We start from the raw sequence: 14,283 nt of genomic DNA, 5'->3' as shown, positions 1-14,283 counted from the left end.
AGAGGAACAAAACAAGGATGCCCACTCTGGCCACTCTCATTCAACATAGTCTTGGAAGTTCTAGCCAGAGCAATTAGGCAAGAAAAAGAAATAAAAAGTATCCAAATTAGAAAGGAAGAAGTAAAACTGTCACTATTTGCAGGTAACATGATTCAACACATAGGAAACCCTAAAGACTACTACTTATTTCTAAGTTCTACAAGAACTTAGAAATAATTAACAGATACAGTAAAGTTGCAGGATAGAAAAGCAACATACAAAAATTAGTTTCATTTCTATACACTAATAACAAACTCACAGAAAGAGAAATCAATAATACAATCCCATTTACAGTCACAACAAAAAGAATAAAATACCTAGAAATAAATTTAATCAAGAAGATGAAATACCTATACACTGAAAACTACAAGACATTATTAAAAGAAATTGAAGAATATAAGGAGATAGAAATATATTCTGTGCTCATGGCTTGGAAGAATAAAAATGTCCATATTACTTAAAGCAATCTACAGATTCAGTGCAATCTCAGTCAGAATCTCAATGACACTTTCCACAGAAATAGAACACATAATCCTAAATTTTATATGGAACAACAAAAGACCCCAAATAGCTAAAGGAATCCTGAGAAAAAAGAAGAAAGCTGGATGTATCACCCTCCCAGACTTCAAAATATGCTACAAAGCTATAGTAATCAAAACAGCATTGTACTGGCAGAAAAACAGATACATAGATTAATGCAACAGAAGTGAGAACCCAGAAATAAAACCACACATTTATGGACAGCTAATCTTCAACAAAGGAGTGAAGAACACACAATGGAGAAAGGAAAGTCTTTTCAGTAAACAGTGTTGGGAAAAGTGGACAAACACATGCAAAAGAATGAAAGTAGACCATTATCTTACGCTATCCATAAAAATTAACTCAAAATGGATTGAAGAATTGAATGTAAGTCCTGAAACCATAAAACTCCTAAAGGAAAACATAGGCAGTGTCCTCTTTGACATCAGTCTTAGCAGTATCTTTTTGAATACTATGTCTCTTCAAGCAAGGGAAACAGAAGAAAAATGAAACAAATGGAACTACATCAGACCAAAAAGCTTCTGCATGACAAAGGAAACAATCAACAAAACGAAAAGACAACCAACCAACTGGGAGAAAATATTTGCAAATCATATATCTGATAAGGGGTGAATTTCCAAAATATATAAAGAATTCAGACAACTCAACAAACAAAAAAACAAATAACCCAATCAAAAAATGGGTATAGGATATGAATAGCCATTTTTTCCAAAGAAGATATACAGATGGCCAACAGGCACAAGAAAAGATGTTCAAAATCACTATTAGGGAAATTCAAATCAAAACTACAATGAGATATCACCTTACACCTCTCAGAATGGCTGTTATTAAAAAGACAAGAAATAACAAGTATTGGAGAGGATGTGGAGAAAAGGGAACCCTCTATACTGCTGGTGGGAATGCAAACTGGTGCAGCCACTATGGAAAACAGTATGGAGATTTCTCAAAAAAACTGAAAATAGAACTACCATATGATCCAGCTATTCTACTTCTGAGTATTTATCCAAAGAAGATGAAAACACTAATTTTAAAATATTTATGCACCCCTATGTTCATTGCAGCATAATTCACAATAGCCAAGACTTGAAAGCAACTCAAGTGCCCATCAGTGGTTTAATGGATAAAGAATATGTGGTGTGTATATATATACAATGGAATACTATTCAGCCATAAAAAAGAAGAAATCTTGCCATTTGCAACAACATGGTTGGACCTTGAGAGTATTATACTAAGTTAAATATGTCAGAAAGAGAAAGACAAATACTGTATGATTTCACTCATATGTGGAAGATAAACACACACACACACACACACACACACACACACACACACACACACATAGATAAGGAGAACAGATTCTGGTTACCAGAGCAGAAGGGGATAGGAGGAAGGAGAAAGGGGTAATGGGGTAAGTATGTATGGTAATGACTGCAAACTAGACTTTTGGTGGTGAACATGATGCAGTCTATATAGGAGGGGACATATAATGGTGTGCACCTGAAATTTACACAATATTATAAACCAATATGACCTCAATAAAATAATAAATAAAATTAGTTTTAATGTTCACCATAAAAAAGTAATATCTGAGAACCTCCCAATTCTGGGTATTCAGACATCCAAGTTCATGAGGCTCGCTGGTCTCTAAACAATATGAACCCAAAATGATCTTCTCCAAGACACATTATAATGAAACTGTCTAAAATAAAAGACAGAGAAGATTAAAAACATTAAGAGAAAAAAATCCTCAAGGGAACCCCCATAAGGCAAATAGCAAATTTCTCTGTGGAAACTTATAAAGCCAGGAGAGAGTTGGATGATATATTCAATGTGCTGAAAGAAAAAAACTACCAGCCAAGAATACTGTACCCAGGAATATTTTCCTTCAGAAATGAAGAAGAGAGAAAGACTTTCCCAGACAAAAAAAAAAAAAAAAAAAAAGCTGAGAGAGTTAATTACCAATAAACTTGTCTTACAAGAAATACTGAAAGGAGTTCTTCAAGCTAAAATAAAAGGATGCTAATTAGTAACATGAAAATATAAACACACAGGTAAAATTAAGTGTATAGTCTAATTCAGAATGCTCTATTATGGTGTTGTGTTAATCGTGTATGCATCCAACATCAGAGCACCTAAATATATTAAGCAAAAATAACAAATCTGAAGGAAGAAACAGACAACAAGATAATAATAGTGGGGATTTTAATGCCTCACTTTCAAGAATGAATAGATCACCTAGACAAAAAAAAATCATTAAGAAAACATTGGACTGGAAATACATTTAAACAAAATGAACCAAAAAGGCATATGAGGAACATTCCATACAACACAGCAGTATTCACATTTTTCTCAACCACACGTGGAACATTCTCCAGTGTATCATGTGTTAGTTCACAAAACAAGACTTAGCAAACTTAAGACTGAAATCATCAAATCTTTTCCAACCACAATGTTATGAACCTAGAAATCAATAAGGAGGAAAAAATGGAAAATTCACAAATATGTGGAAATTAACACACTCCTGAACAACCAATGGGTCAAATAATAAATCAAAAGGGAAATCAAAAATTATCTTGAGATAAATGAAAATGGAAACACAACATGTCAAAAGTTATGGGATACAGCAAAAGCAGTTCTAGGAGGGAAGTTTATAGCCATAAATGCCTACACTAAGAAAAAAGAAAGATTTTAAATAAAGAATCTAACTTTACACTTCAAGGAACAAGAAAAAGAAGAAAAAAGTGAAATGTTAACAGAAAAAAGAGAATAACAAAGATTGGAGCAAAAGTAAATGAAGTAGAGACCAGAAAAACAATAGAAAAGATCAATGAAATTAAGAGCTGTTTTTTGAAAAGATAAACAAAATTGACAAATCTTTAGGTAGACTAATTAAGAGAAAATTCAAATATATAAAATCAGAAATTAAACAGGAGATATTACAAATGATACCACAGAAATAGAAAGAATCAGAATACTGTGAACAGTTATCCACCAACAAGTTGGATAACCTAGAAGAAATGGATAAATTCCAAGAAACATACAATGTACCAAAACTTAATTATGTAGATATAGAAAATCTGAACATACCAATATTGAGTGATAAGATTGAATCAGTAATCAAAAACCTCCCAACAAAGAAAAGTCCAGGAACGGATGGCTTCACAGCTGAATTTTACCAAATATTTAAAGAAGAATTAACTCCAGTCCTTCTCAAATTCTTCCAAAAAATTGAAGAGGAGGGAACACTCCCAAACTCATTTTATGAGGTCAGCATTACACTGATACCAAAGCTAGAATAAGGACACTACAACAAAGGAAAACTACAGTCCAGTATCCCTGATGAATGTAGATTCAAAATTTCTCAACAAAATGCTAGCAAACCAACTTCAACAGTACATGAAAAGAATCATACACCATTATCAAGTGAGATTCATCACTAGGATGCAAGGATGGTTCAACATATGCAAATCAACAAATGTGATACACTACATTGATAGAAAGATAGAAATCAGATGATCATCTCAATAGATGCTGAAGAAGCATTCGACAAGATTCAACATTCTTTCATGACAAAAATTCTCAACAAATTAGGTGTAGAAAGAATGTACCTCAACATAATAAAGGCCATATATGACAAGCCCACAGCTAACATTTAGTCAGTGGTGAAAGGTTGAAAGCAATTCTTCTAATATCAGGAACAACACAATGGTGCCTACTCTCACCACTCCTATTCAACACAGTACTGGAAGTCCTAGCCAGAGCTATCAGACAAGAAAAAGACGTAGAAGTGTCTGAATCAGAAATGAGGATGTAAAATTGACTCTGTTTGCCTATGAAAAGTTTTTATATATAGGAAATCCTAAAGATTCCACCAAAAAACTGGTAGATCTAATCAGTGAATTCAGTAAGGTTGCAGGATGCAAGATCATCATACAAGACTTAGTGATATTTCTATCTGCAAACAATGAATTATCTGAAAAAGAAATAAGGAAAACAATCCATTTACATTAGTATCAAAAGTGATAAAATACTTAGGAATAAATCTAACTAGAAGGTGAAAGATGTTTACACAGAAAACTTGAAGACATTTATGAAAGAAATAGAAGAAGACACAAAAATGAAAGATATCCTTTGTTCCTGGATTGGAAGAATTAATATTGTTAAAATGTCTGTACTACCCAAAGCCATCTATAGATTCAATGCATTCCCTACCAAGATTCCATTGGCATTTTTTTTTTTAACAGAAATAGGAAAAACAACCCTGAAATTTGTTTGGAACTGAAAAAGACCCTGAATAGCCAAAGTAGTTCTGAGAAAGAACAAAGCTGGAAGCATCACACTTTCTGCCTTCAAACTATATTACAATGCTATAGTAGTCAAAGCAGTATAGTACTGGGGAAAATACAAAAACATAGACGAATGGAAGAGAATCTAGAGCCCAGAAATAAACCCATGCATATATGGTCAACTAATGTGTGACAAGGGAGCCAAAAATACTCAACGGAGAAGGACAGTCTCTTCAATAAATGGTTCTGAGAAAATTGGATATTCACATGCAAAAGAATGAAACTAGACCCTTATCTTACTTAGACCACTCACAGAAATTAACTTGAAATGGATTAAAGACTTAAATATAACACCTGAAACCAACAAATTGCTATAAGAAAACATGGGGAAAAAGCTTCTTGACATTGGTCTTGGCAGTGAATTTTGGGATATGATACATAAAGCACATGCAACAAAAGCAAAAAATAGGCAAGTGAGACTACATCAAACTAAAAAGCTTCAGCACAGCTAAAATCAACAAAATGAAAAGGCAACCTATGGAATGGGAGAAAATATTTGCAAAGCACATATGAGAAGGGGTTAATATATGAGGAATTCATACTACTCAATAGCAAAAAAACCCACAAATAATCCAATTTAAAAATGGGCAAAGGACCTAAATAGACATTTTTCCAAAGAAAACATTCAAATGGCCAACAGATACATGAAAAGGTTTTCAGCATCACTAATCATCAGGAAATGCAAGTCAAAACCACAGTGAGATACCAGCTCACACCTGTTAGAATGGCTCTTATCAAAAGATAAGTGATAAGTGCTGGCAAGGATGTGGAAAAATGGGAACAGTTGTACACTGTTAGTGGGAATGTAAGTTAGTACAGCCATTGTGGAAAACAGTATGAAAGTTCCTCAGAAAATTAAAAATAGAACTACCATATGATCCAGCAATTCCAGTTCTGGGTATATATCCAAAGGAAATGAAATCAGGATCTTGAAGAGATATCTGCACCCCATGTTCATTACAGCAGTGTTCACAATAGCCAAGATATGGAAACAACCTGTGTCCTTTGACAGATGAATGGATAAAATAAATGTGATACATACACACATATACATACACAATGACCTATTATTCAGCCATAAAAAAAGGAAATCCTGCCTTTTACCACATCATGGATGAACCTGGAGGATATTACACTAAGTGAAATAATTCAGACAGAAAAATACAAATAATGTATGTTCTCAATATATGGAATAGTAAAACTGAACTCATAGAAAACAGAGAACAGATTGGTGGTCGCAAGATGCAGGGCGTGTGGGGTGGAAGAAATGGGTAAAAGGGGTAAAAAAGTGCAAAATTCCACTTATAAAATAAATAAGTTTTGGGGAGGTAATATACAGCATGGTGACTGAAGTTAATACTGTATTGTACATTTGGAAGTTGCTAAGAGAGTAGATCTTAAAAGTTCTCATCAAAAGAAAAAAAATGTATAACTATATGAGGTGATGGATGTTAAGTAACCTTAATGTAGTTATCATTTCACAGCATATACATATATTAAATCATTATGTTGTACACCTTAAAACTTATATAATGTAATATATCTGTTATATCTCAATAAAACTGGGGAGAAAAAGAAATAGAAAATCTGAGAAGACTAATAAAAATAAGAAGATTGAAACAGTAATCAAAAACCTCCCAACAAAGAAAAGCCCAGGACCAGATGGTTTCACTGGTTAATTCTATGAAACATCTACAGAAGAATTAACAATAATCCTTCTTAAACTCTTCCAAAAAATTGAACAGAAGGGAACACTCCCAAACTCATTTTAAGCGGCCAGTATACCCTGACACCAAAGTAAAGACACTATAAGAAAATACAGGCCAATATCCCTGGTGAATATAGATGCAAAAATTCTCAACAAAATACTAGCAAACTGAATTCAATAGCACATTAGAAGGATCATACGCCATCATCAAGTGGTATTCATCCAACATATGCAAATAAATAAATGTGATACACCACATTAACAGAATGAAAGATAAAAATCAGTGATCATCTCAATAGATGCAGAAAAAGCATTTGACAAAATTCAACATACTTTCATGATAAAAACTCAAATTGGGTATACAAAGAATGTACCTCAATATAATCAATGTGTTGTATGACAAGCCCATAGCTAATAACGTCATACTCAATGGTGAAAATTGGAAAGCTTTTCCTCTAAGATCAAGAACAAGACAAGGGTGCCAACTCGCATCATTCTTACTCAACATAGTGCTGGAAGTTCTAGCCAGAGCAATTAGGAAAGAAAAATAAGTCAGAAAGGAAGAAGTAAAATTGCAGATGACATGATTTTATATATAGAAAATTCTAAAGACTCTCTTGAGAAATAATAATATTAGAATATTAGAATAATAAAGGAAATCAGTAATGTTTCAGGATACAAAATCAATGTACAAAAATCAGTTGTATTTCACTAACAATGAACATCTAAAAGAGAAATTAAAGAAACAATCCCATTTGCAATAGCACAAAATAGAATAAAATACTTAGCAATAAATTTGACCAAGGAAGTTAAAGATCTGTACACTGAAAACTATTAGACATTTATGAAAGAAATTGAAGAAGACACAAATAAATGGAAATGTATTTGGTGTTTATGAATTGAGAGATTGATATTGTGAAAATGTCTGTACTACCCAAAGCCATCTCTAGAGTCAATGTAATCCCTATCTCAAATTCCATGGCATTTTTCCTGGAAGTAGATAAAACAATCATAAAATTCATATGAAACCACAAAAGACCCCAAGTAACCAAAGCAATCCTGAGAAAGAAGAGCAAAGCTAGAGGCATCACGCTTCCTGATTTCAAACTTTATTACAAAGCTATAGTAATCAAACAGTATGACATTGGCATAAAGACTGACTTATAGACCAATAGAACAGAATTGAGAGCCCAATTATAAACCCACGTTTATAGTCAACTAGTATTTGTCAGGAGGCCAAAAATACTCAGTGGGGAAAGGTTAGTCTCTTCTATAACTGGTATTGGTAAAATTGGATATTCACATGCAAAAGAATGTATTGGACCCCTGTCTTACTCATAAAAATTAACTCAAAATGGATTGAAGACTTAAGTGTAAGACCTAAAACCATAAAAATCCTAGACGAAAACATAGGGAAAATACTCCTTGACGTTGGTCTTGTCGATGAGGTTTTTAATCTGACACCAAAAGCACAAACAACAGAAACAAAAATAAATAAATGGAGCTACGTCAAACTAAAAATCTTCAGCACATCAAAAGACACAGTCAATAGAATGAAAAGGCACCGTGTGGAATGGGAGAAAATATTTGCAAACTATATATCTGATAGAGGATTAATATTCAAAATATATAAGTAACTCATACAACTCAGTAGCAAATAAATAGTCCAATTAAAAATGGACAAAGGACCTGAATAGACATTTTTCCAAATAAGACATACAAATGGCCATATAAATGATCTACACTTACAAGAAAAGATGCTCAGCATCACTAATCATCAGAGAACTGCAAATCAAAACCACAATGAGATATCATTTCATATCTGTTAGAGTAGCTGTTATCAAAAAGACAAGAGATAACAAGTGCTGGCAAGGATGTGGAGAAAAGAAAGAACCCTTTTGCATTGATGGTGGGAACGTAAATTGGTATGCCACTATGAAAACAGTATGGCAAGTCCTCAAAAAATTAAAAATAGAACGGCCATCTGATCCAGCAATCCCACTTCTGAGTATTTATGAGAAGGAAATGAAATCAAGATCTCAAAGAGATATCTGCACCTCCATGTTCATTGCAGCATTATTCACAATAGGCAAGACATAGAAACAACCTACATGACATTCGGTGGATGAATGGGTAAAATAAACGTGATGTATATATATACAATGGAATATCATCCAACCATAAAAAGAAGGAAATCCTAGCCTTAATGGAAACATGGATGCACTTTGAGGGCATTATGCTATGTGAAATAAGTCAGACAGAAAAATACAAATAATATATGATCTCACTTTTATGTAGAATCTAAAAAAGGCAAACTTATAGAAACAGAAAGTATATTGGTGGTTACCAGGGGCTGGGGTTGGGGGAAGTGGAGAGATGTTGGTCAAAGGGCACAAACTTATAAGATGTTATAAGATGAAGAAGTTCTGGGTATATAATGTACAGTATGTTGACTGTAGTTACTAATACTTTATTATATACTTGAGAGTTGCTAAGAGGGTAGTTCTTAAATGTTCTTACCACAGAAAAAGATAATTATGTAAGGTGATGGATGTACTAACTAACCTTATTGTGGTAATCATTTTGCAATATATATGTGTATCAAATCATCATGTTGCACACCTTAAACTTACACCTTATATGTCAATTATATCTCAATAAAGCTAGAAAACAAAAATAAGAACAAAAACAAAAAAATACTGGCTTTTAGAAAAGAACTGGTTCTTTTCCACTGAAGTGCCAATGGCTGATGATGACTTAATATGACACTACTTTCAGGGTAATGAAATCAAGTCATCAAACACAGGCAAACAAAGAAGCTGTAATGTTGAAATTTCAGACGCTGGCCAACAGATGAGCAAGGTATTTGGGAGCAGCAGAGAGGTCTTCCTTGAATTCTGAATCATGCTATATGACACAGCCTTTTTTTTTTTCCCGCTGCTGAGGAAGATTCATCCTGACCTAACATCTGTTGCCAGTCTTCCTCTTTTTTTGTTTGAGGAAGATTCACCCTGAGCTAACATCTGTGCCTGTCTTCCTCTATTTTATATGTGGGTTGCTGCCACAGCATGGCCGCCAACAAGTGGCGTAGGTCCATACCTGGAATCGAACCTGGGCCACTGAAGTAGAGCACGCCAAACTTAACCACTAGGCCACAGGGTTGGCCCATGCCTCGGCCTATTTTGTTCTGAATATAGATTAGGATTAAACTTTAAGTTTAGGCCCCCTAGTTCCTGGAATCCTATGTTCATGTGAATTTTGCTTTGATAGTTGCAAGCCCTCCTATGAAAGTTGAGAAGTCACTGAAGCATTCCTTTTGAAAGGTCACAGCTATATTCCAAGTCTTCCTTGTGTTCCATGTATCATATCTTCTAGTGGTGAATTTGCTTTCTCCCTCAACTACCAATGTTGCTTCCCTGTTAAATATGATTTCATCACTCTCAACTTGGTGTAGAACACTGGATCACTTGTATCTTAGCTTTGGGAAAACCATTTCACCTCAAAGACCTGCCCTGAAGTCAGTAGCTCTTAACCAGGCTCTTTTGACACTTCTAGTGGGGGAGTTGAGGAGGAAGAAAACCAAAGTCCTCTGAAGTTAAATGGAGATTGTTTGGTTATTTGCAGGACCAAGCCTTGCATAATGGATTATGGTCTCTTGGAAAGAGCTCTGAACTGAGAAGTCAAAGAATGTGGGTTCTAGCCCTTGCTTTGTGACATTGGGTATTACATTTCCCTCCAGGTTTCAGTGTCCTCATACGTAAAAAGGCTGATGGCAACACCCCATGTTTCTCAATGATACCTGAGTAGATGGGAAAGTGTGTGTTGTGGCACCACTCCAAAATCTGTTAAGAAATGGAATTCTTTTGGATGATTTTCAATTCCAGTTCACACCCTCTAAAATAGACTGCGTTGAATTGTTGGCACACAATGGTCACTGGGTGATTGGAGAAGCCCCTTGCTATTTAACTTATACCCTTTCCCTTTGATCTCCCATCTACTCTAGGTGTCAACTCTGCCCGCTCAGTTCCTCCTTCCTACCAACCACCGCAGGACCCGTTAAACCAAGGCCAGTACCTGGTCCCTGATGGCATCGCTCAGTCGCAAGTCTTTGAGTTCACCGAACCCAAGCGCAGCCAGTCACCATTCTGGCAAAACTTCAGCAGGTTAACCCCCTTCAAAAAATAATACCTACAGGGAGGCAGATAATTTTAAAATAAAGTAAATAAAATTATATTTATAGATGGACCTTTTTTCGGAGAAGCACTGTTGAAATTTATATATATATCTACATACATGTGTATGTATGTATATATGTATGTAGATATATATACACACATACACACACACAGACCCTTGAGTGTGTACACACACACACAAACGCACACACACGCACACACACACAAGGACCAAAAACGTTGTCTGTTGTTTTGGGGAAGTGAAATCCGTAGTTGGTAGGAAGAGGTACCAATGACTTCCAAACATGTGACCCCTTCTTAAAAGTTTTCCATTCTTACCTTATCTCCCACCCCTTTACTTTGAGAAATTGACATTTCTATTTGTTCCTTTTCTTGTTGAGATAATCTCTTTGCTCCCCTGTGAGTGATTCATTGACTTGTCATTATTACCATAGATGTGTTTGTATTGGTTTTTTCTTTCCTGATGATACTGATCTTGGTGACTTTTGAATTTAATTTGATGTGGTGGAGTTTGGGAGTTTGGAATTTTTTTTCTTTTTACTTTTCTCTGGGTAAAGGGAGAATCCCCTTTCTCCTCTTCCTCAGCTGACCATCTGCGAATGTTTTTGCAGCCCTGCAGTTGCCCCAAACAGCCTTTTTCCTGCATCTTCTGTCCTCAGTCGTGCCAGTCTGGAGATGATCTTTTGTGCCCTGTGACATAACTGCTCGATATTTCTATTGCTTTCACTGTATTTTAGGTGTTGTAGAGGGATCAGAAGCAAACAGAAACAAGGGAGTGTCTGAGTATAATGATGCTGGAGAGGACTTCTGTTCAGGGAACATTCTGCATTTGGGCTGTTTTTTTTTTTCCCTAGCACTGGGGGTTCCCATGTTGCTGCACTGCTGGGTCATGAGAATTTTGTATCTGGGGTTTAGTTTGGGCCAATTATTCTCTTCTTCAAGCTGCTTTGGTTATGGTGTTCCTTCTAGGCCTGTCCCTCCCCTAACCTAAAAGATCTGAACTAGAAGCAAAGAGGCTGAGACTCTGCCTCTTGGGGGAGAGATTCGACTGCCTCTAGCACCAAGTAGGTTTAAGGCAGGGCTCCCCACCGCAGTCGGTTCAGGGACCTGGCCGTTCCTGCTTCCATTTGCAGATTGTTTAGGAAGCATTTATAGGAATCTATGGAGGGGTCAAGACAGAGCCCATCTGACCAAGATCATCAGCTGCCTTCAAATTATTGACCTGGACAGGATTCAAGGCTGATAGTAACCTCTTATAGTAAGAACAGGGATGGGCATGGAAGAGACAGCCTTGGCCCAAGATATGTACCTGTGGTTCCTACCACTCAAGTTATGTGAGACTTCCCCCATTGTTAGCAAATTGCATGGACAGTATTCCATGGCTTCTTCCTTCCCCTCTCCCTGTCTTCCTTCTTTCTCCTGTTCTCCTGGCACAGGAGAATTGTTGGTATTGGCATAGTTAAAGCACTCAAAGAAGGCCATGTTTCCAACATTATCCCATCCCAGGACATTTGAAGCAAGTAAATGAGAAGCCCTTTTCCCTGTGGATAAAGGGTCTGAGGCAAAGATGCTACCCTCTGGCTCATTTTTGGCAGGCTTTACACTTGGGAAAAACTAACCTCTCCCACAAAGAGGCAGGCTCCCTATGGGTGCAGGAGTACCTGTTCCTCCTCCCCACATGGCTCCTTGGGTTGATAGACCTTGAAGAGCGAGGAGAGTGGAGTACAAAGGAGTGAGGATGGGCCCTGCTATGGAGAGCCACTCTAACAAAGAATCTGGAGATTGAGTCTGTCCTGGACCCCATGGGAGAAGACTTCATCATGAAAGGACTTCAGCTTACTGAGCAGCAGCCATGGCTGCATGGGGCCCTCAGCATAGCTGGCTTGATTGCTGCTCTATGCCTCCTTCTTAAATCAGGCCTTGCCTAGCCTGGTAATTTTTCCTCTGTAGGAATCAAATTACAAACTGTTTAAGATTCCATTCCACTACAGCCAAATCAGACTTGTGGAGTAAGCCAAGGATAAACCTGAGCTGAGCAGAGGGCTGGGGCTCGGGACTGGCCACCACTGCTCAGCACATATCCTAGCTACTTAAGTCCCCTTCACAAGGAACCTGGTACCCAGTGCCTAAGCTAAAATGGCCTTGGCAAAGAAAATGTGTTTCAGTGGCTGTGTACGCCTCCCTTGAGTATACATTCTTTTCCTACTTTCCATTCTTCCCCACTAGGCTTGGCCTTGATATGTTTCTCCAGGGGCTGAGGGCACAAGAAGAGGGGATGCCTGGACAAGTCCCTGGACCTACAACATCTCTTGGCCAAGTTCCCTTGTCCCACCTGTTCCTCTGGGCCTTTTCCCAGAGCTCCAGGATCAGGGATAGCACCTCTCGCCACCCACTTCTCATCCACCCAACCCACTGGCCTCGTCAGATACCAATAACTTGTAAAAACAACAAGAAGTCAGGTTTCCATTAGTTGGAGTGTTCCCCCAGCCTATGGCAGCAAAGCAGACCAGTGACCAACAGCCCCAAGGCGAATCCCATTACCTGGGCTCAGAGTCTAAGCCTATTCTGTGTCCCCACAGCAGTGCTATCCCCAAGAACTCTGTAAATCTCTGTTTCTGCATGGCCTGAGCTCCCCTTTCATCAACTCAATGAGGCCTGCATTTGCTCACCAAAAGGCTTTGCTAGTGTGTTCTTTGGGCCCTGCTGTGGGATGGTCCTAACACAGAAATCCAACTCCTCTTTCTCTCTCCCTCTCTCCCCTTCTCTCTATATATGTATATCTCTACTGGATTTATAAGGGCAGCAACAAGAGAGTTGTAACAATTCTAGTGTGAAGCCAAATAGTGATCTTTTAGTGCTTTGGGGATGGGGTGGGCTGGGGTAGATGGAAGGACAGCAGTGATTTTGATTACCCCTACTGCTCTGCATTTGCCAGTTTATTATTTCATTTCTTCTATCTGACTGTTTGACCCTGTCAAACAAGTGTCAAAGTTGTGTGTTTAAAAAGATGTTTAACGACAAAAATATGATGTTGTAATGACAGAAAGCCTTATGAAAATATTTATGGAATTCAATAAAAGAAGTAAAAAGACCCCTGTAGGTATAGCTGTCGTGCCATTTTGTGCGTGTGTGTGGTGTGTGTTTTAGCAATTGCAAAATAAAGGTGATTTGCCTGGTGAGGAGCTGCTTACCCCAACCTAGTCTTGGCCTGCCAGCCGTGCTGTTCCATTGCCAAGCATCCCATGGACTGTCTTTGACCTTCCATGCCCTTTCTGAAAGAGTAGGCCATAAGAACCAAGTTTGATCCTGTAACCAGGGGCACTTCAAATGTCTTAATGAATGGGGCAGTCCTTCCTGTCACCGGGCCCTTTGACAAGACTTGGAGGCCCATTCCTGACCTTGCTACTTTTTCTTGCAGCTGCAAGTTCAGTACCTGCCCTGGGCACTCATGGGA

General features: G+C 37.3%; 1 protein-coding gene across 10 annotated transcripts in view; it reads left to right on the top strand.

Moving 5' to 3' along the window:
- ARHGEF9 (Cdc42 guanine nucleotide exchange factor 9) overlaps positions 1-13,928 on the top strand; it is a 259,278-nt gene extending 245,350 nt beyond the window's left edge. For all 10 annotated transcript variants that reach the window (XM_058536005.1, XM_058536006.1, XM_058536009.1 and 7 more), the window contains one exon: positions 10,637-13,928. In XM_058536005.1, the coding sequence (XP_058391988.1) occupies positions 10,637-10,818 (182 nt within the window). In that variant the 3' untranslated portion in view covers positions 10,819-13,928. The remainder of the gene's footprint in view (positions 1-10,636) is intronic.
- The last annotated feature ends 355 nt before the right edge of the window (positions 13,929-14,283 follow it).

The sequence above is a fragment of the Diceros bicornis genome, chromosome X (genome assembly GCF_020826845.1).
Source record: "Diceros bicornis minor isolate mBicDic1 chromosome X, mDicBic1.mat.cur, whole genome shotgun sequence".
NCBI classification, from domain to species: Eukaryota; Metazoa; Chordata; class Mammalia; order Perissodactyla; family Rhinocerotidae; genus Diceros; species Diceros bicornis.
This window is presented reverse-complemented; position numbering and strand designations above follow the sequence as displayed.